The sequence below is a fragment of the Pimephales promelas genome, chromosome 23 (genome assembly GCF_988280905.1).
Source record: "Pimephales promelas chromosome 23, fPimPro1.hap1.1, whole genome shotgun sequence".
NCBI classification, from domain to species: Eukaryota; Metazoa; Chordata; class Actinopteri; order Cypriniformes; family Leuciscidae; genus Pimephales; species Pimephales promelas.
Window position 1 is genome coordinate 15,237,519 of NC_142791.1, and position 27,366 is coordinate 15,264,884.

General features: G+C 40.7%; 1 protein-coding gene across 1 annotated transcript in view; it reads left to right on the forward strand.

The window, feature by feature from the left end:
* galt (galactose-1-phosphate uridylyltransferase) overlaps nt 1–27,366 on the forward strand; it is a 120,667-nt gene that overhangs the window by 75,261 nt on the left and 18,040 nt on the right. The window contains exons 8-9 of the mRNA XM_039676693.2: nt 3,285–3,417; nt 14,271–14,354. Coding sequence (XP_039532627.2) covers nt 3,285–3,417; nt 14,271–14,354 — 217 coding nt within the window. The remainder of the gene's footprint in view (nt 1–3,284; nt 3,418–14,270; nt 14,355–27,366) is intronic.

Consider the following 27,366-nt stretch of genomic DNA (forward strand, 5'->3'; position numbering starts at 1 on the left):
TATTACAGGGGATACATGGGGACCGGGAACAACTGCAATAGTAATGACCACCCTATTCATATAAGGGTGTCACTAACGTTACATTAGATCTCCTTAATGGCACTGTTACAGTAGGCTAGTCATCTAAAACATAACGGAAAACTTACCGCAGCCGCAGGAGATCCACTTTGTCCTGTCTGTGCTATTGATGGGATGGCTGTATCCTTCAGCACAGGTTTCATGGTCTTTTTGGCAAATTCCATTTTTTTTTTTAAATAGTCCTCCGCAGTGAAATGTACATCTTCTCAGGTGTGTTTGGATCTAACGTTATATCCAGAGCAAGTAACTTAGCCATTGATTCATCAGGTCAGCGTTTTTGGTTGAAATTCTATGAAAAATCATGGGATTACCTGGTCTCCCCTGTATATTGTCGCAGCTCTTTACAATACAGCAAACAATCATAATTGTAAACTATGCTTTACTATCTAGTAATTGCTCCTCACCGAGGTGCGTCTCAGATGCCAAGTAGCAGTGCTTCGCCTTCTGAGAATATATTTCCCAATATTTATATGATTAAAAGATGGCTGTGTCTCATATGACCTTGTTATTTGTACACGCTGTGACTATACAAATCACAACATAGGAAAACCTTTGCGTAATTTTGTCTCTTATTGGGATTAGTATGCTAGCTGGAGCCATTTACATCCAGTCTTTGTGCTAAGCTAGGCTAGCGGTGGGTACGTCAGATGGAGGTACAACACCCACGAGATGAAAAAAATATGTGTGGACTTATCTAACTCTGTGGGATATGGTGAATAAGCTAAAGTCCCAGAAAGTCGGTGTGTTCTTTTAAGTAATGTCTAGAATTTAGAAGTTATCTAATGAAACTTTTAACATTTTTGGATGGACTTTTTGTGGGCTGGTGCCACTGGTGATGCATCCTGGTGTAGCTACTTCAATACGTAGGGTTAACGTCAACAATAAAGCACATTTGCATAATGGAAAACTTGGTCTAAATTGCCAACAACGTCTACTTTAACACCCTTAAACACTGTAGTTGTAGCAGAGACTGGAAGAGTTTGGTTCTTGTTGTCAACATGTCGAGAATATGCTGTTTTGTGAGAAGATGTGCTGTGACAGTAAATCCACTTTTCATGAACTTCCAAAGGACGTGGACTCGCGCTCAAACTGATATTCAGATGTAGTAATGGCTGTTTGGTTTCTGATATGTGCTGTAAGCAGTCGACCAATCACGACAGACTGACCAATCTGAGTAGAGTAGACAAGTCACAACAGACTGAGCCATCTGACCAATAAGATCAGAGTAGACCAGTCACGACAGACTGGGCCATCTGACCAATCAGAGCAGAGTAGACCAATCACAACATCTGGCCAATCAGAGCAGAGTAGACCAATCACAACAGACTGAGGTCATCTGACCAATCAGAGTAGAGTGGGCTCTCCGAAAGGAGGGGTTTGGAGAGACCAAGTCCTTGCTTTAAACATTTCAGACACAGTGACTGTGTCTGAAAGCTTAAAATTGCTGCCTCCGGAGGATGGATTTCAAGGTAGAAAGGCAAAGGCACGTCTGAATCCAATGTTCGCTTCACTTCTTGTCTCCTGAGACCTTCATCCGATCAATTTCTGCATAGATGGATCCTTCACTGCCTTTAATATCCCACAATCCCGGGCTTTCCATTCCATGACAGTTGAGCTAAAACAGAAAGATGGCATCTGAAAGTTGCAGTCGGGGGTCAGTTTGTGTGTAAAACTACTGAACAACATTTTCCATATTTGATGTCATTTCTAATGAGAAATGACTATTGTAGTATTTAAATATTCGTTCAGTTTTCACCAAAGCTCACTCTGTTTTGTTGTAGATCATTAAACCGTTACACTGCCTCAGAAGTCAGTCTGAAATCAGTTTCTTGAGGCACATTTTTGTGCGCGAACATTGCCTGCAAAGTCGTTATCCAAACCCTGCTGTAGATTGAGCTGGAAATTGCAGTCCACGGAATCCATCCAACTAATCTGGTGAAGTTGGAACACATTTGCATAGACGAATGAGCCAAAATTCAACTGTGCAAAGCTCCCAGGCACACAAAAGAAGACTCTAAGTCTGTCACACTGGAGAACTGAGTATTTGTACACCTGAAAATAGATTTTAGATAACAAATGTGTTTAATTCATTGGGAAACTAAAGGGAGCATGTACACCTTAGTGTCCATAATAAACTAAATGGCGTCACTTCACAGATCATACCTTTAAAGGTGCATTGCGCAACATTTCATGTTAAACATACCCGTTTTTCTAACCCATACATGCTTAAACAATTCCCTTCTCTGATCACTGCGATTGCCTCTATAATCCTGTACAATAAAATAAATAAGAGGGATTCGGGACGGAATTTGAGACTATATACGCGATATACGATCACGCTCACCTGGCTATGTCTGGCAGGTTTCTGTAAGTATTTGTGTACTTAGCGTATGAGCGAAGACAACTCGAGCGACAAAACTTTAGTCAACTTTCGACAAAAGTAGAAGATGGCTTCAAAGAGATCGGCTTGTAGTTCATTCCAAACCCCAACGCAAACTCCACGTAAGACAACTTTTGTCTAGTGCCAGGCGTCGGAATAAAACGAGAGTCAACATCAGGAAGGCTTTCAACAAATGGAGAGATCTCCGTTCTGCTCTATGGCTCAAACGGGATCCTATACAAAGTAAAAGCTTATACTGTTCATGAATGTGTTTCCATAGTAATACAATCATAAGTGGATACAGTAAGCACATAAAACAAACAAAAAACAAAGTTTTCTACCACCCTCGTTTTTCCCCTCACACATAAGTGTGTAATTTACTCAAATGCCTTTCCTTTCATATATTTAAAATGACTTGCAGATTTATAAATTTGTTACCTCTGTAGACATTATCGCTGTAACAAAATATTTGTGCAGCTGAACAGCTAGTGCAGGCGTGTGTATGTGTGTGGTACATGAGCGTGCTCACCTCTGGTTGCAGTTTCGCTTGTCGCCAGAGGGGGCATAGTTCTGCAAAAACTCAGAGTCTTGCGCAATGCACCTTTAGTTCACCAAAATATACAGTACTTTGAGGACATAGAGCACTTGTTTTGGCTTTAAAGCTACATTCCCACTGCTTCATTAGCAGAATATTTTGATTGGTAAAAGTTGTAGCGTTCAGAATTTCTAAGGTCAAGCATCATCCTTGGCCAATGGGAAATTGACCATCATTAAGTAGCATTAAATAGTTTGAACTTTATGAACTGTGTTGTCTCTGATTACACAGGAGCGTGTGGTAGTGGAAAACGAGCACTGGTTGGTGGTGGTGCCGTATTGGGCGACGTGGCCCTTTCAGACGCTGCTGTTGCCACGACGACATGTCCTGCGCCTGCCTGACCTCACGGCCCAAGAGAGAGACAGTAAGACTTACATTGTTTTTTTTTTCATTTTTTTAAAGGGATATGGCGGCATATTTTGTTGCAGTTTATGGTTGTCTAAATTATCCAGTGCTTCTGAAAGGTTTAAAATAATGACTAGTGTAATAATGGTATTTATTTATTTCAACTTTTCATCCATGCATTAGCCAGCGTAGCTAGCTAAATAAATAAATTCAATAATAATAAATTAATTAATTGAGTGTCACTTCTTTAATAACTTTTATCACAAATAATAATACATTATACAGTATATATATATATATATATATATATAGTTATATATAGTTATATATATATATATTTTTATATATAAAACTCTTATCACAAATAATAATACATTATATATATATATATATATATATATATAATTATATATTATATGTAAGAAGAGTAATTAATGAAATTATACTCAATTGATATATATATATATATATATATATATATATATAATGTATTATTATTTGTTTATATATATATAATTATATTATTATATGTAAGAAGAGTAATTAATGAAATTATACTCAATTGATATATATATATATATATATATATATCACAATCACAATCAAAATAAAAGTTTCTGTGTAATTATTTTGTATATACACACACTCACGCATGTATATATTTAAGAAATATTTGCTTATATATATATATATATATATATATATATATATATATACACACACACACATTAATGCTCTGCAGTACACTCAATACTACATATCAACTAAATTATGGTATTCATTTTTCTTTTGGCTGTGACTTTACAGGCATTCCATTTGTACTGAATTATGATGATGTTTTGTTTTCTCCCAGACAAATTTATTTTGACGCTGTAAACTCTGATAGTCATGAAGAGAGCCGCAGGAGAGAGCTTACTTTTATAAACTCCCTTTGGTTTGCTGTCTGTCCTTAACATCTCTGCCTGAACCTTTAAACACTCCTCGCTGGATCTCTTCCTGAAGTCTGCTTTTGACAAAATATCTCCTTAAAAACCTCACATCTCCTTTGTCACCTCGCCCGGTGCCCTTTTCCCACGTCGGACTTGACACAAACATTGACACACACTCATACACACCTACGCTCTTCTCAGATGTTATTAAAGTTAAGTTGCCCTGTCAGTGCCAGAAAAAAAAAAAAGTAAAAGGAGAGACTTCCCAAGCTGTGACACCAGATAAACATTCACCTCCTGGATACGCGTCCCTCACGCTCGCAGGCTTAGTTCTGACAGACTTAATCCAGTATGTAAATAAACGTCAGGGAAATTACCAAGCGGGTCAGCTGTTGTCAGAAAGAGCGGCAGAGAACCATACTAGATCACAACCCCGCTTTCAGCCTGCCAATTACAGAGACCCGGCTGACATCCTGACGCTTTGACACTCGAGGGCTGCTGTTTGTTTTCATGATAAAGCACTGTTTTAAATTGTAGTTTGAATGGTTGATGACACATGTTGATTCTGTTGTGGCATCTACTTTCTTTCAGGAATCCATTATACCTTTTATGTTACGTCTGCGGAGATAATAAACCAAGCGGTAATCCAATTGTATGTTTACAGTGTTCTTGAAATGCTAGCAACAGACAACCAGTCATGATGTAAAGAAGGCTTGCCTCTTCAAATATTCATGAGCTTTTTAGGTTCAGTGCTTGGAGGAAACATGGACAGTGACGGCATATGTATAAAGCCTGATCCACTTTGCAGCTCGTTCTGGCAAATGTGAATGACATTTAAAGTAAGCAACCACAGTTCCCTATCGAGGGAACTCAACACTGCGTCGATAAAATCGACTCTTTGGGGACGCTCCCTAAGCGTGCGCCTCTGAAGTATGAATGAAACTAATCCAATCCTGATTGGTGTTGCGTCGTGACGTAACATGTGACGGCATACCCGGAAGTATAAAAGTGACGCTGTCACAACACACACTAGCTTTCGCTCTTCAGCAAGCGCTTTATGTTGAAACTGTCTGTCTTATTTGGTGTTGTTTGTCTTATTATTGAAAGAAAGTATGGCCAGTGAACAATTCAAGAGGTGTGTGCATCCCTGCCCTCGTTTCATCACGGGTGGGGACGCACACTCTCTATGTGTGTATTGTTTGGGAGTGCAGCACGCACGGGCAGCTCTCGAGGGGGCTGCTTGTGAAATGTGTGAGGCTTTGCCTATTAGAGTGCTGCGCTCCCGGCTGGCGTGCTTTGACGAGCACGGTCAGGCTCGCGTTCCCCAGGGTTCCGGTCCCGCATATGTCGAGGCGATGCGGCGACTGAGATCCTGGGGTTCGCAGCGGGATCTGGCGGAGGAGAGTGAGAATGCTGAGGCATTTTCTCGCTCGCCATCGGCTGGTCCCGCAGCCTCTGAGAGTGGTGTGGGAGCCCGCGCTGCGGTTTCTCCTACCCGCGATCAGGTCCCGGTGCTTGAGCTGTCTACTTCTGAGGAAGGGGACGTGCTCAGCATCGATGCGGACGACCGTGATCTCAGCACGCCATCACGCGGCCTGGGTTATGAGGAGCTGGTGGAGGTTGTGACACGCGCTGTGGCCAGACTAAACATCAGCTGGCCACAACATGAGCAGGAAACGCAAGTCACCAGTAAAATGGACGAGCGTTACCTGCAGCGCAGGTCACAGCCTCACCGCCGGGGTCTGCCGTTTTTCCCTGATCTCCATAAAGAGATCTCGAGAACGTGGGAAAGACCGCATTCGTCCCGTATTTCGAGTCCCAATGTAATAGATTACAGCAATGTTATGGGGGCTCGAGATATGGGATATGGGAAGATGCCGAAGGTGGAGGAGGCTTTAGCGAGCTATCTCTCTCCCGAATCGGCGTCTTCCCTAAAGACCCCGGTGTTGCCTAGTAAGCCCTGCAGAGAGACATCTGCATTGGTGGGCAGGGCTTACATGGCGGCGGGTCGGGCTGGTTCGTGTCTGCACTCAATGGCGATTTTGCAGGCATACCAGGCCGACCTCCTGAAAGATTTGGATGAGGGGGAGGGGCCTACTCCTGAAGATGTCGCGGAGTTGAGGAAGGCCGCAGATTTGTCTCTCCGGGCCACTAGGGAAGCGGCCAGCGCTATTGGCCGCTCTATGGCGGCCATGGTGGCCACGGAGAGGCATCTGTGGCTGAACTTATCCGGTATTAAAGAAAAGGATAGGTCCTTCCTGCTGGATGCGCCGCTTTCGGCTTCTGGCCTGTTCGGCGACGCCGTTAATTCGGTTGTCGACAGGTTTCAGGAGTCGAGAAAACAATCTGCGGCGTTCCAGCAGTACCTCCCCCGGAAAGCGAAGGCCAAATCTAGTAGGGGGGGGCAAAGCAATCAGCCCCAGCCATCAGCCAGCTCCTCCCACAGGGCAGAGCAGAAGGAGAGCGTTTCCTCTAGAGCCCCCCCTCCGGGGTCTTGGCAACAGAGGAAACGCTCCCAAAAACCGAAGTCCTCCAGCCAGAGGGGCGACCTGAGGGACGTCATTCAGGCTAAGAGGACTTCGGAAAAGAGGTCCTAGCCAAGGCAGGACTTCAGAGGGCTGCCCCCTCCGCAGTGAGACAACCGAGGTTGTTCTCACAACGGGGCCCTCTAGGAAAAGATGCAGGTCCGCCGTTAACAGCGCTTCGGGCCGCATCAATTTCCAGCGAAAAGACACCAGAGGCCAGCCTCGAGAGGCTGGTACCCTTAGCAGATTTTGTAGAGGGATGGTATCATCTTCCCAACATATCTCCATGGGTCCTGCAGATAATACGAGTTGGGTACAGACTGCAGTTCGCGCACCGCCCCCCCAAGTTCTCTGGGGTGGTGCTCACTGCGGTGGTCCCAGAGCAGGCTCAGGTGTTGGAACAAGAAGTACAGACTCTGCTGTCGAAAGGAGCCATGGAACGTGTTCTTCCGGTAGACAGGGAGTCCGGGTTTTACAGCCGGTACTTTATAGTTCCAAAGAAGGATGGGGGGTTAAGGCCAATTTTGGATCTCAGGGTGTTGAACCGGTCTCTGAGAAGGTTCAAATTCAGAATGTTGACCATTCCAACAATCGTGAGTCAAATCAGATCCGAGGACTGGTTTGTCACGATAGATCTGAAAGACGCCTATTTTCACATCTCCATCCTTCCTTGTCACAGGAGGTACCTGAGGTTCGCTTTCGGGGGCGAAGCATACCAATATCGGGTTCTTCCGTTCGGCCTAGCACTCTCTCCCCGCACATTTACCAAGTGTATGGACGTGGCCCTTGCTCCACTGAGACTTCAGGGGATTCGCGTATTGAATTATCTCGACGACTGGCTTATTTTGGCCCAGTCTCGGGAGATGGCAGTTCGGCATCGAGATGTCGTTCTTGGCCATATTCAAAAATTGGGGTTAAGACTCAATTTGAAGAAGAGTGTGCTAGAACCGTCCCAGGGCACGACCTTTTTGGGAGTCGTGTGGAACTCGATTACAATGCAGGCACGTATGTCTCCCGCACGTATCGAGTCAATTCTGGCGATGGTGTCCAGGGTGAGGCTAGGTCAGGCCGTCACTGTGAAACACTTTCAAAGGATGCTGGGCCTCATGGCAGCGGCATCCAACATTATTCCTCTGGGCCTCCTTCACATGAGGCCCCTCCAGTGGTGGTTGAAGACCAAGGGGTTCTCACCCAAAGGAAATCCGTTCCGTATGATCAGAGTAACGCGCAAGTGCCTTCAGTCTCTGCAAATATGGAAGAAGCCTTGGTTCCTATCCCAAGGGCCAGTGTTGGGGGTGTCATGTCGCCGGGAAACCGTTTCGACAGACGCCTCCCTTACGGGCTGGGGCGCGGTCATGGACGGCCGCTTTACCAGGGGTCTGTGGCAGGACCATCATCGCACTTGGCATATAAATTGCCTGGAGATGATGGCGGTATTCAAGGCTTTGAGGAGCTTCCTCCCAGACATCGAGGGTCGCCACGTCCTTATACGGACAGACAATACGTCAGTGGTGGCCTATCTGAACCGACAGGGGGGACTCAGATCGCGCCCTCTGTGCAAACTGGCGCATCAGATTATCCTTTGGTCCCAGGGAAAGATATTGTCAATAAGGGCAATGTATATCCCAGGGGTTCAGAATCGGGGAGCAGACATCCTGTCGAGGCAGGGGCTGAGGCCCGGGGAATGGAGACTTCATCCGGATGTGGTGAAGTCGATATGGGAGAGGTTCGGACCGATGGAAGTGGATCTGTTTGCGTCTCGAGAGACGTCCCACTGTCCACTTTGGTTCTCCCTCTCACATCCAGCCCCACTGGGGTTGGATGCCATGGTACAGGCTTGGCCGAGGCTTCGCCTGTATGCTTTCCCCCCGATCGCTCTGCTCCCAGGGGTCCTGGAGAGGGTCCGTCAAGAGGGCATCAGTCTACTTCTGGTTGCCCCGAGATGGCCGACACGAGTATGGTTCTCGGATATAATATCACTCCTCATAGCTCCGCCATGGCCGATTCCTCTGAGGAGGGATCTATTGTCTCAGGCGGAGGGCACAATCTTCCACCCTCGCCCAGAGTTGTGGAAGCTGTGGGTCTGGCCTCTGAGGGGGTTCAGTACCTAAATGCTGGCTTATCAGCTGAGGTGGTTGAAACCATACTTAGCTCTAGGGCCCCATCTACCAGGAGATTATATGGCCTCAAGTGGAAGGTGTTTCACACTTGGTGTGGAGAACGAAGGTTGGATCCAGTAAACTGCCCAGTGGCTTCAGTTCTGGAATTCCTTCAGGATCGTTTCTCTGCGGGTCTCTCCCCGTCCACTCTTAAGGTGTACGTGGCTGCCGTTTCGGCTTTCCACGCGCCAGTAGATGGTGGACCTCTGGGGAGGCACCAGTTGGTCATTAGGTTTCTCCGTGGTGCTTGGAGGATGAGGCCGGCGATCAGGTCCAGGGTGCCTGCCTGGGATCTGGCAATAGTTCTGGAAGGGTTGTCCCTCGCTCCCTTCGAACCTTTAGAGTCGGCTTCGCCTAAGGACTTAACGTTGAAAATGGTCTTTCTCTTAGCGATTACCTCTCTTAAGAGGGTGGGAGATCTCCAGGCCCTGGCGGTAACACCAGCTTGCTTGGAGTTTGCCCCTGGCAAAGTAAAGGCCTTTTTGCACCCGAGTCCGGGCTACGTGCCTAAAGTTCCTTCGAGTACGGCTCGCTCTGTAGTCCTTCAGGCATTCCATCCTCCACCTCATGTGTCGGCGGGAGAAGAGAGGCTTCACTTGCTCTGCCCCGTCAGAGCTTTGAGTGTATACTTGGAAAAGTCTGCTTCTTGGAGAAGATCTGACCAGTTGTTAGTATGCTTTGGGTCACCTAAGAGGGGGCTCCCGGCGACCAAACAAACTATAAGTAACTGGATTGTCCAGGCTATTACTGAGGCTTACAAGGTGCGTGGGGTTCCTTCACCTTTGGCCTTAAGGGCTCACTCGACTAGAGGCATGGCTTCCTCTAGGGCCCTTCTGTCGGGAGTACCTCTGCAGGAGATTTGTGAGGCAGCCGGCTGGGCTACCCCGCATACTTTCATCAGGTTTTACAGTCTCAGCCTTCCCAGTACGCCCGGTGCACACGTACTCGGCCCTTGCTGAGTGCCTAATCAGTTTCACTCTGGGGCGGGTCTGTTCGGTGCGTGGCCTAGTGGGTACTCGTTCCCCAAAGAGTCGATTTTATCGACGCAGTGTTGAGTTCCCTCGATAGGGAACGTCTCGGGTTATGACTATAACCCTTGTTCCCTGAGAAGGGAACGAGACACTGCGTCGTGTTGCCACGCCCCCTTTTCAGACCCTTGAGCGTCTTGCTTCATCGCGAGGCTAGTGTGTGTTGTGACAGCGTCACTTTTATACTTCCGGGTATGCCGTCACATGTTACGTCACGACGCAACACCAATCAGGATTGGATTAGTTTCATTCATACTTCAGAGGCGCACGCTTAGGGAGCGTCCCCAAAGAGTCGATTTTATCGACGCAGTGTCTCGTTCCCTTCTCAGGGAACAAGGGTTATAGTCATAACCCGAGACGTTTTTATTTGACATTAAGTGACTGGTTTTTATGAAATAGTTCATACTACAATAATATAATCACAAAGAACACTTAATTGTATTGAATTTTACACTGTAAAAGTAGTAAACTGCAATTGTCACCTTGAAGAGCTGATTTTGTACCTGATTTAACACATAAAAACTAACTTTGTTTGTATAAATGATTGTATTTAGGTTGATTCAGCAGCATTACATAATATTAACCAAGTAAGGAATAATTGACGACTCTGCTTTGCGTCGTGACCGCATTACCACCTCGGGTGTGCATTATTTTTCTAATAATTCAACGGCCTGTCGTCAATTATTCCGCTTATACTACAGTTACCACAGCTCAAAACATTGTTCATATGATGCATTTCAAGATGTTTGTCAAGTTTTTGTCATTAAAACGCTCTTGTATGTAGGACTAATTTCTTACGCATCTAATCCCATGCCTCCGTTGCTAATTCCAAAATGTCATTTTAGAGGTAGTAACGGAGGTTTGAGCCACTGATAGCAGACTAATGGTTAATAGTTCACTTTGAAATTATTTTTTGATATGTTTTAGCTTACCTCAAGGGCATCCAAGATGTACAGTAGGTGTCTTTGTTTCCACAGTATTTTCAATTTTGACATTTTTCATTCAAACCGTTCCTGTCTATCAGTTATACACTGGAGGCTAATGGGGTCCACCAAAAAGCATGCTCAGAGAATTAAAAATTGAACATGATTAAATGACTCGTAAATGTAAGTACACCTTGATGGCCTAAGACACAAAACAAGGGTTTTTTTTGAGAAAACGAACTGCATTAATATCGTTTTTACCTCGTGTAATCACAGTGACATCCAAGTGATCTGAATCAGTTGTGCAATGTCCAACTGAACTGAATCAGTTCAATGTTACGCCGGAAGTGATCGCTTGCGTGTGACGTCAATATTTGCCTCAATATTTACACAGAGATTTCAGAAGTTTTACCTTTTACTTAACATATTTAGATATACCGAAATCGTCTTCCATTGCGGTTTCCCGTATATCTAATATGTTTAGTGAAAGGTAAAACTCCTGAAATCTCTGTATAAACAAAGAGTGACGTAGGCGCGCAAGCGATCACTTCCGGCGCATGCGCAGACCGAAGCGGCCGTGCCGTCAGATCATTTTGTCATGGCTATGATTACAGGAGGTAAAAACGATATAAATACAGTTCGTTTTCTCACACAAACCGCTCGTTTCGTGTCTTAGGCCATCAATGTGTACTTACATTTATGAGTCATTAAATCATGTTTAATTTTGACTTCTCTGTGCATGCTTTTTGGTGGACCCCCTTAGCCTAGAGTGTATGAATGATAGACAACAACGGTTTGACTGAAAAATGTCAAAATTGAAAATACTGTGGAAACAAAGACACCTACATCTTGGATGCCCTTGAGGTAAGCTAAAGCATATCAAAAAGTAATTTCAAAGTGAATTATCCCTTTAAACTCCAACTGTGAACACACACTGCGAACACAGACTGAACGTGCTGAATACGTGTTTGGGCATGATCAGTCATAAATATCAAAAAAAGAGACAGAAAAGCATGTGCGTCAAACTTATTAATTTATTAATTCAATTTATTTTAATTAATTCGCTCATTCTTGTTTTCCATAATTGACAGTAGATAACCCAATAAATGAAACACACAAAGCCCTTTTAACAAGTAGGCCTATCAATAATTAATAATTGCACACCCTAGAACGTTCTCAATTAATCAGAATCAAGCATTCAACAGCCCTGTAGTAGCCTATAATTTGTCATAATTTTGGGGTTATTTTAGATCTTATATAAGTGTTTTTCTTTAAATACTGTACTAGCTGAAAATATATGAATGAAATAAAAGGTCACTTAAGTATCCTTAAAGACTAAATTAAAAATAATTAAACAAGTTATAGTTTTACTTACATATATCATATTAAATCATTGTTTTAATAATTCTGTGTCATGTTTTATTCAGTAATGTTAATATTTTATTTTTAAATGCAACTTAACAATACATGACATACAATTGTCAGTAGAAATGACATTAATATATATTTAGTTTACCATAAATGCTTGTCAGTACATTCAGCAGTACACTTTAACCATATTTCAAAGACAAAATAGTTATGAAATTACATATAGTGTAAATTTGTACTCATCTCCTACTTAAGTGGGTCTTAATTTAATTGCATTTAAGATAAAAAAAAATGCAAGTTTTTTAATTATGCTATTAGTGTCCTAAAAAATAGCATTCAGTATATTCTTTTAAAGTATATTATTCCCGTAATAAGTACTTAAAAAAAATATTAAAGTGTACACACTGTGGGGAAAAGATTGTTAGTCCACAATTGTACAGAAAACACATAAGAAATTAAGTTAAAAAAACATTTAAAGTGTGAAAACTGTATTGATCAATGACACAACAGTGATAGTTCATAATCTACTGACTATTGCGTGTAGCCTGCAGTACACTTGATAACCCTGGAAAACCTCAAATAATACATTTCATCATTTGAGGACCATTTAAGACCGTTCACTCTGTCTGATATATGCACATAATAATGCATCAATCATGCTGATGAACAGTATAATGTGTATATAATGTGGATGAAAATAAGCCTCACCGGCTCTTGTTTAACATGGAAATTGGGAAATTGTTTCCAATTGTCTCCGAGCTGTGACGCTGTCCCATTGTTCCAGTTGAAGACACTGCCTAAGGATCACAGACTTCCAGCCTAGCATGTAATCTATTTTATCGGCTGACAAACCAAACATTTCCCTGAGTAAGTGCCGGAGCTCTTGGCAGTTTGTAGGCCAACTCTTTCAGACCAAAAGACTTCATTTGAATGCATAAATAACTGATTATTGCTCAGTTAGCACACGTTTTCTTATCCGAACCATAAGAATTATACTTGCACGTGTATTCTGAATACAATCGGATTTATGCAGTTACACTCAATATTGCAATCTGGCTTACTTTACTAGGATTGTCCTCCACTCTGAACTGAATTGACTCTTTAAAATGTTGAATGTGTGCTCGATTGCATTTCACATTTGGATATGCCTGGTCGTAACACTTCTATATCAATTGATCATCATTTTATGAATAACTGCTGCCATGAGTGCTAGAAATTGCAGGTGGTTAGTAAACTAGATTTCTTTTTTTTTTTGCTGTAATAACATTTGCAAAATTGTAGCAAGAATGGTGAATTAATCCAAATGGTAAAAATACAAAATCATCAAAGGTTTACCTTTTCACATCGGTACGCTAAGGGAGATTTGTTACTGCTAAGCCGCACCATGCCATAAAGGTGCAAATACCCAAAAGCAATATTTTTAGAATATATATTGTCAAACTTGTTGGCCCCAGATGTGTGATGCTTGTTTTTGGCTCAGCTGTTCCACTATCAAAGTTTATTAAATCTAAGCCCTGATTTTACTGTCATTATTTGTTAAATTACCATGGCAGATGTTGTTTTGGTGGGAAAAACAAGCTTGCATTCGCCAGCACGTCTTCGAATCATGAATCACTCTTGAAGGACAAATGCGATTTACTGACTGGAGCGGTCAGAAGGTCGCTCCTTTCTGAAACGATACATGTTGTCATTTCATTTACCAAGGAAGACACAAAATCATCCATCTTAGTTTTGGTTGGCTCTGTGTGCGAGTCTAGTTTTGTTTGGATGAAAAACAAAATGAATGCACCTCCTGGCCATGAACGGCGTCTGGGTGAAGTGCGTGGCGTCTGTAATGAAACCAGGCTGGATAAAACCCGAGCAATATTGGTGGAAAATTGAAGTCAGTTCTTCCCAGTTCAACCTTTTTTTTATTGTTCACTCTCTTTCCTTCCCCACAGGTCTGGCATCCATAATGAAAAGACTCCTGACGAAATATGACAACCTCTTTGAGGTCTCCTTCCCCTATTCAATGGGATGGCATGGTAAGAGAATGCATCTGATATTGCAATCATATAAGACGGGGTGTGTAGGTGTGTGTGTGTGTGTGTGTGTTTGGGGGGGATGTTGCCACTTGCCTTGTTTCCATGGAGAACAGTAAAAAGGAGCCAGGGAAAGATGTTCCTTTTTTACTGCCCTGCGCTCAGTAACTCGTGGCATTGTCTGCGGCTCAGCGTTGCATGTCAGCCGTGCCAAACGGTTCAAGAATGGATGTTAAAACGATTCGTGGCCTTAAAACTGTCGAGGTGTTTTGGGGAAATTGCCTGTGGATGAAGCTCTCTGATGGCTCTTTACTCAATTCTGCAGAAATGTCTGAAATATTTTTTTTCATTGATAATGGGAAATGCGGGCGTGACTCATCCGAGGCTGATGAATTATTCATGAGCAACATTACTCTCTGGGTAATTACTGTTGTGTGCTCTTCTTAAAGAGCTGATGTGAATGTAAACTCTCGGTTATGCTGGAGGGTGTGGCTGAACTGAGAGTGTTGAAGAAGCTGAAGACGGATGGATGAATGGATGGATGGGTGGATGGATGGATGGATGGATGGGTGGGTGGGTGGGTGGGTAGATGGATGGATGGATGGGTGGATGGATGGGTAGACAGACATAGATTGATAGATATACAGACAGACAGACAGATAGATAGATAGATAGATAGATAGATAGATAGATAGATAGATAGATAGATAGATAGATAGATAGATAGATAGATAGATAGATAGATAGATAGATAGATAGATTGATAGTTAGACAGACTGATAGTTAGACAGACTGACAGATAGATAGATAGATAGATAGACAGACAGACAGACAGACAGATAGATAGATAGATAGATAGACAGACAGACAGACAGACAGACAGACAGATAGATAGATAGATAGATAGATAGATAGATAGATAGATAGATAGATAGATAGATAGATAGACAGACAGACAGACAGACAGACAGACAGACAGACATATTGATTGATTGACAGACAGACGGACGGACGGACAATCAATCAATCAGTCAGTCTGTCAGACAGACAGACAGACAGATAGATAGATAGATAGATAGATAGATAGATAGATAGATAGATAGATAGATAGATAGATAGATAGATAGATAGATAGATAGATAGATAGATAGATAGATAGATACAGTAGATCTGTCTGTCTGATTGATTGATTGATTGATTGATTGATTGATTGTTAGACAGACAGACAGACAGAGAGACATATTGATTGATTGACAGACAGACGGACGGACGGACAATCAATCAATCAGTCAGTCTGTCAGTCTGTCAGACAGACAGACAGACAGACAGACAGACAGATAGATAGATAGATAGATAGATAGATAGATAGATAGATAGATAGATAGATAGATAGATAGATAGATAGATAGATAGATAGATAGATAGATAGATCTGTCTGTCTGATTGATTGATTGATTGATTGATAGTTAGACAGATAGACAGACAGACAGATAGATAGATAGACAGACAGACAGTTAGTTAGTTAATTGGTTTTGGTTGTTGAAATAATAAATAATCCTTATGTCAACTATCCATATTTTGTTATAGACCTGAGTAAATATATATTCTCATCATGCCACACATGCTCACTGTCAAAGATATGCTTGTGGTGAAGCATCAATTCATGCCTGTAGTAGAAATGCTATCAGAGAATGATTGACAGCTTCTGCTGTGCTCTGGCCCCTGAGTGGCCTTTCAGCCGCGGGACGAGGGTCTGCCACGGGAAGACGCACACAGGGCCTGATTTAATCTCAAATCTTGTTATAGCCTCACCCGACCAGCCGCTGCACACTCGGATGATTCTCACAGTCGCTGAATGACAGCTTTAGTGTCGGGCCACAAATCTGACACCTGTCGCCAGTAAACCTGCCAATCTCTGACCTATCGGAATGCACTGAGCATTTCCCAGCATGCATTGCTTGGAACTGCTCCGCCATCATCGGTCTCCAGCATACACCAATAGGACGGCTCGATGAAACGGATTATTTGACTTAACGTACACTTAATGCCCACAATGTTCATTATCTCTTGCTGATATAATCACCGGCACTCCTGCTGGATTGATCACATTCCTTGACGTGCCTGGCTGTTGTTTTACCCAGCATGCACCGGCGGTGAGAGCAACCGCCATGTTCATTCGGCACGCGTTTGCCAGCCAGTCGAGTGTGCGCAAGCTTCCACCTCGCTGTTACAATTAGCAATGTGTGAATTTAAGAGGGAAGAGAGAGACAACGAGACGCCATCAGTGAATATATAAAGGGCTTTATCGTGGTCTGAGACCTCACACACATACACACACATGTTAGAAAGCATTCATTTAATGTGCAGTTTGACACGGTTTTGCTTTGCAGGAAATAAGAACTGTAGTAGTCTAAGTTTTTAATTAAAGGATTTGCTGGATAGCAGGAATATAGTGTGAGTAACAGGGAAAGCTCAGGTCATGGTGTCTTTGGGTTTGGTCTGATTGAAACCTTGGCACTGAACTACACATTTGTAATGTTGAAAATCATAACATTTTTTTTATTTCTGCATTTGGATGTTTCCCCTTTTTTTGATCTATTGTAATTGACAGATATGCATTGGATACATTGGTGGGGGAAAGTATTAAGGTTTAAGGAAATGTATTTTCTAAAAGATCGCAGGACTATAAGTGTCCATAGTTCTACCATTCAAAACCAATGACCAAAACAAGCAGCCATAGCCGATAAAAAACATTTATCATCAGCTATTAATTATATAGTTTATATGTAAGTCTAGAATACAATCCAACATCTCCACATCTGCTCGTGGCTTTATATAAAAGTCAGTGAATGGAGCTTCAGATAGTGAGCAATTTCAGTACTGAATCACTTCTGGCTGAGAACAATTGCCTTTATTCTTTCATAGGAAAAAGCTGCCCTTTTCTCTTTAATACACTGTGTGTGTGTGTGTGTGTGTGTGTGTGTGTGTGTGTGTGTGTGTGTGTGTGTGTGTGTGTGTGTGTGCACAGGTTTTCATTCATCCAGGCCATTGTAGGCGTCTTTGTTAATTGATTGAGAAGCATCTGGACATGGTTTATCTGAATGGATAAACCAAATCCAGATGCTTTTGACCAAATTCATCCAGACGTTTCCTAATGTGGGTGTTACATCCAAAAAAGAGCCTTCTTGTCATGCTCTCCCCATTTGTGTTTCACTGAACCATATCATTTGTTATGAATGACAAATGTTAACCTTTTCGGTTTTTAAAAAAACAAACATAGAAAGGAATCCAAATGAAATCCATTCAAGGTCAGAATTCACCTTTAGTAATGCTTACTGAGGCAAACTTCACCAGAACTGTTGCTCATACCAAAGTAGGCATGTAACACATCCCGCACTCATTTTGCTACATGATTGATAGATAAAATTGTGCAACTTTTAAAAAATATATTATTATTTCTTCATTTTTATTTTAAAGTGCTATTATGCTATTTTAAAGGTTTGGAGTCTCCTAAAACAAGTATGCATGCATCCAATGTTAAACATTGTTTTTCATAAAACACATTGCACATCTCCTCTTTTCTTACAGTGTCTGAAACGGTTCGATCAAGGATTCAGTCTCTCTGAACCCCTCCTTTAATAGAGTCTACTCTGCTCTGATTGGTCAGATGGCCCAGTCTGTTATTATTGGTCTACTCTGCTCTGATTGGCCAGATGGCTCAGTCTGTTATTATTGGTCTACTCTGCTCTGGTTGGTCAGATGGCCCAGTCTGTTATTATTGGTGTACTCTGCTCTGATTGGTCAGATGGCCCAGTCTGTTATGATTAGTCTACTCTGCTCTGATTGGTCAGATGGCCCAGTCTGTCGTGATTGGTCTACTCTGCTCCGATTGGTCAGATGACCTCAGTCTGTTGTGATTGGTCTACTATTCTCTGATTGATCAGATGGCCCAGTCTGTTATTATTGGTCTACTCTGCTCTGATTGGTCAGATGGCCCAAACTGTTATTATTGGTCTACTCTGCTCTGATTCGTCAGATGGCCCAGTCTGTTATTATTGGTCTACTCTGCTCTGATTGGTCAGATGGCCCAAACTGTTATTATTGGTCTACTCTGCTCTGATTCGTCAGATGGCCCAGTCTGTTATTATTGCTCTACTCTGCTCCGATTGGTCAGATGGCCCAGTCTGTTGTGATTACTCTACTCTGCTCTGATTGGTCAGATGGCTCAGTCTGTTATGATTGGTCTGCTCTGATTGGTGAGATGGCCTAGTCTTGTGTGATTGGTCTACTCTGCTCTGATTGGTCAGATGGCCCAGTCTGTTGTGATTGGTCTACTCTGCTCTGATTGGTCAGATGGCCCAGTCTGTTGTGATTGGTCTACTCTGCTCATCCTTGGGAAGTTCATGCAAAGTGGATTTGTCTTTCTCAGAACAGAAACCAGCATCTTCTCAACATGTTGACAACATGAAGACATAGGCTGACATTTTGCAAATTTGTTACAAACCTACGTAGATTTGAGCCGAAAGTAAGACTGGAATTACTGACTACTCGTTTCAAGCAGTTCAGAATCTTCTTTCTTTTGGGACACCATTTATCTGTACTTTGAAACTTTGCAGACATTTTACATTCACAAACAGCCATCTTACACACTACAAGAAAGGTCATGTCCCAAAAAGCATAATAGACAACACCACTTACGATTTTTGCCTTCCGCATGAACAAACATAAGTAAAACATTTGTGAAAATTTCCTGTAGCATGCATCACCAGTCATATTTTGTTCAGAAAGTGTAAAAATCACGTTGTATTCATTTATTTGAAAGCCACCAGTCTCAATTCTTTATGACTTTTTAATAAGGCCTAGTGAGGGATCTTTAAGAGCATTTGACAGGGTTGTCAGAGGATATATGAGTGGAAAAATGTGCTAAGGATGGCTGTGACGCTGGACTGGTCGTCCTGTTGGCCAGACTTCTGCTGCACTGGGGCAGAGCGCCGTATGACTGTCACGTCCAATATCAACACACAAGAACGGCCCTCTCTCACAGCCAATAAGTCTCGCTGCAGAAGCCTTACTCAGCACTGCCCGTGGCCTAGAGAGTATTATAAAATCTGATTTATTACCGAACGAATAAACCCAGCCAGGTTTAAATTATTCAGTCATGCATCATACAGTAGTCGCCTTTGCCTTTTATATATGTTGCTTGATTTATGCAGACAAGATTATTAATTTCCCGGTGAATTGGATGTGTTTTGTTTTTCTTTATAATACTCCTCTGTGCATTTTAATCTCTTTAACTGGATTTTTTTCTTGATGGATTTCGTGTAGATGTTTCTCAAAATGCTACTTGCGCAAATCTTACAGTATGGCACATTGGAGAAACGCAAACAGAGGATCATAAACCACAATCATTCATCAAATTTAAATGAATATTATTTGTTCAACTACATTTATGAACATTTATACAAATGCAAAACAATTCATCATCTGGATAGCTATTGATGTTTTGCGAATGATTTTTAAATGTTGTTTAGCATTGGCTAATTCATAACTTCAAATGTGCTTTGTACTGTCATCTACTGTATTAATAACGCCTTACTGTTTTGAGTCTGTTGTTCATAACTCAACTTTTGCATCATACAAATCAAATCATATGCAGCCCCTTATTTGTAAAGTATATCATTTTTGACATTTTAAAATTAAATATTTCATGAAAGGATAATCATAGAAGATGATTCCTCTACTCTTTATTAATATTTTATTTAATTCATCAATATTTATTTATACAACTAAAAGGTTTGGAAAGTAGATTTAATTGAAGCGTAATCTTTAATGAATATATATATATATATATATATAATATATATATAAATGTATTAATTGATTTAAAAAAGTACAATTTAAACTTATTTAAAAATAAAGTTGCTATCAATTTATAGTGTATAGCCTACCATTACACAAAACAGAAATTCATAACATGAACCAATAGATTTTGGTCATGCCACCAACCCATATTGATTTAATACTTTTGTTATTTATTCATTCCAGATTTTGCTCAACCTGTTAATTGTCCCAAAGGAAGCAGTGATGTGATAACAGATGATAATACATTCATTCTCTCAAATACTGCACGATATAAGACTAAATTAGATTTCAGGCTCTGCTACTTGCAACCTTAATTGAAGTCAGATGCAATGTGTGATAACACTGTGAAGGGGCCACATGAGACCGGCCAATAGTGAGACAGTACATCATCTCGCCTCCCATTCCTTCATCTTTAAGAACCTAATTTAATGAAATCGTCATGCTTTCTGATTTTTATTCTCCAGCTCAGTGATTCCTCACACTCCCCCTATAACCTCCTTCTCATTCCCACTCCCAACAGATCAAATAAATAAATAACCATAAAATATAAAATTACAGAAACAACATAACATGAAGTACTGGGTTCAGTCCAGAAGATTTTCATGATTGTTCCACCGATGTCAGCTCCTGTTCTTTAATCTCCAGCTGATAATTGCGAGGAGCAGTCATCTGTCAAATCCCTCTCCTGCTCCTTAACAAAAGGAGTGAGTGTAGTCGAGCTTTGCAATTATTTTAATGGCAGTAATGGAGCCTGTGAAATCAGCAGAGATGGTCCATTAAACAATTGCAGAGCAAAGCAATAGAAGTTTTGAAAGATGGACCTTTACAGTCTTCACACTGGGAAGAACAAAGAGATGTGAAGATGTCAGAGATGAGCAGATGTAATGGCCGCCGGTAAAGTACGTAGATGTTTGTGCGTGATCTTTGCGACAAAGATGTTGAATTTTTGGGATTGATTTTTCCGAATCTACCAGGTACTGTGTTGTTAAGAAACAAGCATTCTGCATTTATAGATTTACTTTAAAAGTGTTTTAGAGAGCGAAACAGACATTTGAGATGTGGAGAAGATTATCACAATTTAAAAAGAGATGTCTTATTATCGTGGATTTGTCTATAGATGCCTCAGGCACTTCGATCTGAGGACTATCAAGGTCATGGATGGAAAATAAATGAAACCCTCTGAAGTGAAGGACAAATGCTCTGATGACAGATAAGAGAACACACCTTGACATCGTGTGCTGGAGAAAAATGGATAGGACCTTTCTAACTGTGTCCGCTGACCAGACATAGAGTCAAATTCTGTTAGGTCAGTGTTTCTCAACCAGAAATCAACACCATACCAAATTAGGTTATCCCAAAAAAATGTAACAAACATATGGCTAAAATCAATCAATATTTTCAGACTGATCTCATGAAATGGCGTTTGTATGGCACGCCAATTCGTATTTCCATTTTTGCTGTGCTATGAACACGTACTGTATAATCGCTTTTCAGTGTGTTTATGAACGCCGTTGACTTAACGTTACATTACTGTATATATAAATATATGAAGAGTTCAGATGCAAAAGCCTCTAAGTGCCATTTGAAATTTTCTTCTAAAATGATCATTTTTATCAAGCTTGTATATTTAAGTTCACTAATTTCACTTAAATTGCAATGAAGATTACCTATTAATTGTCATTTAAGTGAAATTACTATATACAAGCTTGATAAAAATTGTCATTTTAGAAGAAAATTTCAAATGGCATTTAGAGGCTTTTGCATCTGAACTCTTCATATGGCCTAACCCTTCGCTCCCCTGTTGTACATCTACATTTTGCTTTGTTCGCTCGGACATTTAACGGTGTGTACATTTAATGCCGTAGACATACACACATACACGCGGATAGCTCAAAATGCGTATAGATACTGTAACACGCCACTTGACTTGAAAGTGGCGTGTATGTTTACGCAAAAGTCATGATATCATGTTATTTTTTAAAGTCTTTAAAAGAACGATATACTGTAAAAGCATTTCATTCTTTATATTACAAGCTGTAAGTGCTCAAGCTCTTTAAAGAAGGATGGATCCTGATTGGCTGTCAATGCTTTTATTATTCATCGACTGGAAAAAAAATCATTGTGAATGTGACTACAGCATATGGGAACGATATCGGAGTCACATTCACAATAATGTTTTTCATTTTTCCATGATTTTTAAAAAGTCGACGGATATTCTTTTATATTTAGAAGGATTTTTTTGTTTTTGTTTTTGTTGAAAGGGGCCTTTAGACATCTTATTTAACATAATTTGTTGTATTGGCATGTAGAATAATTGTAGATGTATGTAGATGGAAATTGTATTGTAATGTTGATGTTACACTGTCATTGCCATTAGAGCTCTTTAATGATTGTACTGTGAACAAAATGCATAGAAATGCAAATGTGAGGGACATTTGCATGCCCTTATCACACAATTTGTAATGAGGGTTAAAGGAAATCAAATGCTCCAAAAGTAATATAAAAATGTGCTACTCAACATTAAATATCCCCTGGACGATCCATCCAGATGCCACACATAAAATTGTGCAGCACAGCATGGTATCTGCACAGTCAGTTACACCTATTGAATGTGATCGTAAATAAATGGGATGAAAAAAATATATTTTTTCGAAATGATACATGCAAAAAGTTAACCTACAACTTTGCAGTGTTGGGGAAACTACTCTGAAACTGTAGGTTTGACAAGTTAAAGGTACTCATGCGTTTAATTTCAAGCTACTCTTCGTCTTCGGGAAAGTATCAGTGGATATTGGGGATCCAGTTATAGACGTCTGCTTTTCGTGTGTATCTGTGTAAGCGCTCGGTTTTTGTTTATGAAGCGTTACTCATTGTAGCCAATCACAGATATATAATACGTTGAGCGTGTGAACACGATGGCCAATCACAGACATATACTGTACATGTTGAGTGTGAGAACACAATGGCCAATCAAAGACATATATGTTGAGCCTACTGTATGAACACAATGGTCAATCAGAGGTGTTTAAGAATCCGTTCAAGATTACTCAAAATGCTGGGGGAAAAATTTCAGTACCGACTTGGTAATGAAGTTGGTACTTTTGGCAACACTAAGGGCCCTATCTTGCACCTGCCGCAAAATTACTTCGTTCACGCATGTATAATTCCTATTTTGCACCCTCGCAAAGCGGGCTATTTCCTATCACAGACTAAGAAATTAACTTTAGCAGTTGGAAAACAGTCTCGACCAGTCAAACCATGAACGCCGTTCATAGAGTTCAGCTCACTTAGCACGGCGTTCATGGTTTGACTTGTCGAGACTGTTTTCCAAAGATGGCTCCTGCCTGTATACACAAAGTGTACTGTCTTTATAAAGTATCTTCTTATTAAACTGTCTCTACACTTAAAAAGTTCTCAATGCTTCGGTTTGCAAATGTAGGGAACCTCATTATGTTACTGTGTTAGCGTGGGGCTATTTTGAGCCTTGTTATTGGTGATTTTATTTATCATTACTCTATGCCCTCTATACTAGCGTTATACGCTAAACATTTTTTTTAGAGATAAAACACTTTACATTTCATTATCATGAAAACAAATCTCAGAGAACAGTTGACTAGGTACCAATGTGTTATAAGACCAAAGGTTAATTTTGCGCCAGAGTTCTCCTTTAAGAACGAATCTCAACAAAAGATTGAAAAATTGCAGTGGGATTATAGATGGATCGGATTATCCATGGATAGGATGGATGGATGGTTATGTTGTCTCTCCTCAAAGAAACATGTTGAGAATATGTTAAAGACAGAGCTAATTTACATTTTGCAAATGGCCAAGTCAAAGCAGGGCACCAGTCTGAGACTAAATTGTTCGTAAATGTGAAAAAAAAGTTAGTTCAATAAGAAAATGAAATGTAATTTCTTTGGGAAATGAAATGTTTGTGTGGAAACATGTGGTTTTGTCAGATATTATCTTCCTGCATGCAACAATAATAATGAAAATAATTTGTTACATTTATATAACGCTTTTTCTTGGACCTCAAAGCGCTTCACATATGGAAGGGGGGAATCTCCTTAACCACCACCAATGTGCAGCATCACCTGGATGATGCGACGGCAGCCATATTGCGCCAGAATGCCCAACAGACACCAGATTATTAGTGGAGAGGAGACAGAGTGACGAAGCCAATTAGTAAATAGAGATGATTAGGAGGCCATGATGGACAGAGGCCAAGAGGCAAATTTGGCCAGGATGCCGGGGCGGGGTTATACCCCTACTCTTTTTCGAAGGACATCCTGGGTTTTTAATGACCACAGAGAGCCAGGACCTCGGTTTAACATCTCATCCAAAGGATGGTGCTCTTTTGACAGTATAATGTCCCCGTCACTATACTAGGGCGTAAGGACCCACACAGACCACAGGCTGTGCGCCCCCTTCTGTCTTCACTAACACGCAACTTGGTTTTCTCAGAAGGTCTCCCATCCAGGTACTAACCAGGCTCAGCGCTGCTTAGCTTCAGTGGGCAGCCAGTCTTGGGCTACTGAAATGGCTGCTGGTCAACCAACACAGAATGTGCCGTGAGGTCCATTTCATGAACAAATTACTTTTGTTCACCAGAAATTTTTAATAAGCCTCGACTCATTTGCAAATTAGCGGTTTGATTCACAAGTGATTCCGATTAAAAATTAACACAACATTTTTATTGTGATTGTTTTTAACATATATGTCTCAAGTAAAGTTGACTGCACTGAGAAACTTTGTTTGGGTGACATTTTGGAAACATAATCAATACACGCAATTTTCTTACTCAACAAAGTGATATTTATCCACGTTTTTTAATACAAGAACAGAAACAAATTTAATGTGTCAATGTTGTCACCTGCTTCAAGGTGTTTTAACTAGGGATGCACCGATACCACTTTTTAAGGGTCGAGTATGAGTACCGATATTTTATTTATGGTACTCGCCAATACCGATACCTGTTGTCTGTTTATTTATTTATTTATTTTTTCTCATTTCGTTTTTGTGTCAATTTTCTAAGAACAACCCAATGAGACTAATCAATAATGAATAAGGACTGCATCTTTATTACAACTTCCAACTCATATTATGAAAAAAATAAATCATTCTTATGTGCTTATAACACATTTTTTATAAAGCACATATTTCACAGTATCCAATAACCTCCAAAGGGCATAACCAATGACATAATAAATGTCATTTGTATCAGCCTGTCACAAAAGTTGCCATAAAGTGCCAAAGAAATATCACAGAAGAAATGTTTGTAACTTAATAACACTGTGTTACAATGTAATCACAGCCGAAAGTGTAAAGTGAAATATTATAGTGTACTGTTAAACACTACAACTGCAGGAACTCATGAGAATTAAGAAATATACAGTAAGCTAAGGATGTTCCTCACAGCAATTGTACACTGTTTTTGAAGAAGGCAGGAAGTCCATTATTTTGGATTATTTCTCAAAAGTAAGTGGCAGTTTTTTGTTTTTTTTTAAGGAACAGAAGCATCTCTGCATGTTCAGCAACAAGCCTGCTTCTGCTTTCATTCAGAACGTGTGACATGAAACAATCTCTCACTTTCCACGCTACTGCGAGGGGCTGAAAGATATTTTTGTGCCATTTGAGCCAGAGCCGGAAATCACAAATTATTAACTACCCAGAACTTGAAGGGTTTATCTGAACGATGCACAGTCTCTCCAAGGTACTGTATGGTAGCAGCTGTTGGAGATCTGCTCATAGATGTAGATGCATCTGAGATATCTTCAAAAACACTGTCCAGACTGGTACTGGTCACTGCGAGGCCTTTTGACAGCTGGTTCTCTGTGCTCCTCAGCTGTGGCTGTCTCTCTAACAGATGTTTTTGCAGCTCCAGTACCACCTTTTCTTTGACCTGTCTTGCAGTGTCTGTGTTGGAGAAGAATTGATCTTAATACCTCAAACAAAAAACAAAACAAAAACTATATAAGCATTCATTTTATGCAGTAAGAAAAAAAAAATCTCTTGCATTTTAGAATTTAAATGAAATGGATCATTAGTTTTGATTTATATTTTTTTTAATTGTATCGTTATGATGAAATTATTTAACATAGATACTTAATAGTATATAATAATGATCTATACTTATTAAATGAAAAATGTAAACTTATTTATTATAATTTAAATTATTAAAAAAAAAATGTTTTACCTTGGGTCGAGTAACGTTGCGATGCAGTAAAGCTCCTCATATGGATGTTTCAATAACAGTCTCCGTAGCACAGTAACCCGTGTGCGAGCCTCGGAGTTGCTTTGCATGGAGCATGATTTGTTGTAGATTGAAATCACCATCTATCTATTGTGCCGTTAAGCTGATGAGAGGGAATGGATTTACACTTCAACTCCAAATGTCAATGGTAAAGCTAATTGCTTTTATGGTGATGTGCTTTTTCACGGTGTTGTGTATCTGTTATACGACATCTGTGACATAGCGGCGACTGGGACTCTCGTAAGGGGTGTCCTGACTTATGCACCCTGTATTTTAAGGAAGAACATTTATTTATTTATGATACATTATTCATTCACAAAGAAAATTGGTGTCCTTAAAGGCTGGATTTTCCTCAAGGCATTAAGATCAATTTCCAAATTTCCTTTTTAGTTAACTTTAGCATGGATGCTAAATGTACTTATGCTAAGCACTGTATACTATTTGTCAGCTCTTTGTCTTCTATTTCTTTGCTTGTACTCTGTTATGATTTCTGTATCTTAGCTATAATTGGTGATGAGAATGATGCACATTTGAGGTCAATCATGTAAAGTGTTCACTATAAGCTATGAGGAACTGAGCGTTTAAATATGTGCTTAAATATGAACTTCTCTCCTATAGTTTGGACTTGGCCTTAGCGGTTGATCTTTCAATAGCCTTGAACTCATCTGCAGAAACTGTCAAATCCTCTCCTTCAATTTAAAAACTAGATGTGTCACTAGTCACTTTTTGAGAAGTGACAAGTGACTCATCTGAGATTGAAAAATCGCCAGATCTACAGCCATTTTATCCACAGTCATATAGACCATTTATTTGACAGTTTTATTTATTTATTTTTTTTCTGTCAAAGGAACAGCTAGTTTGATACTTTTAAAGAATTATTTGTCCTGAAGTTCTAGCATT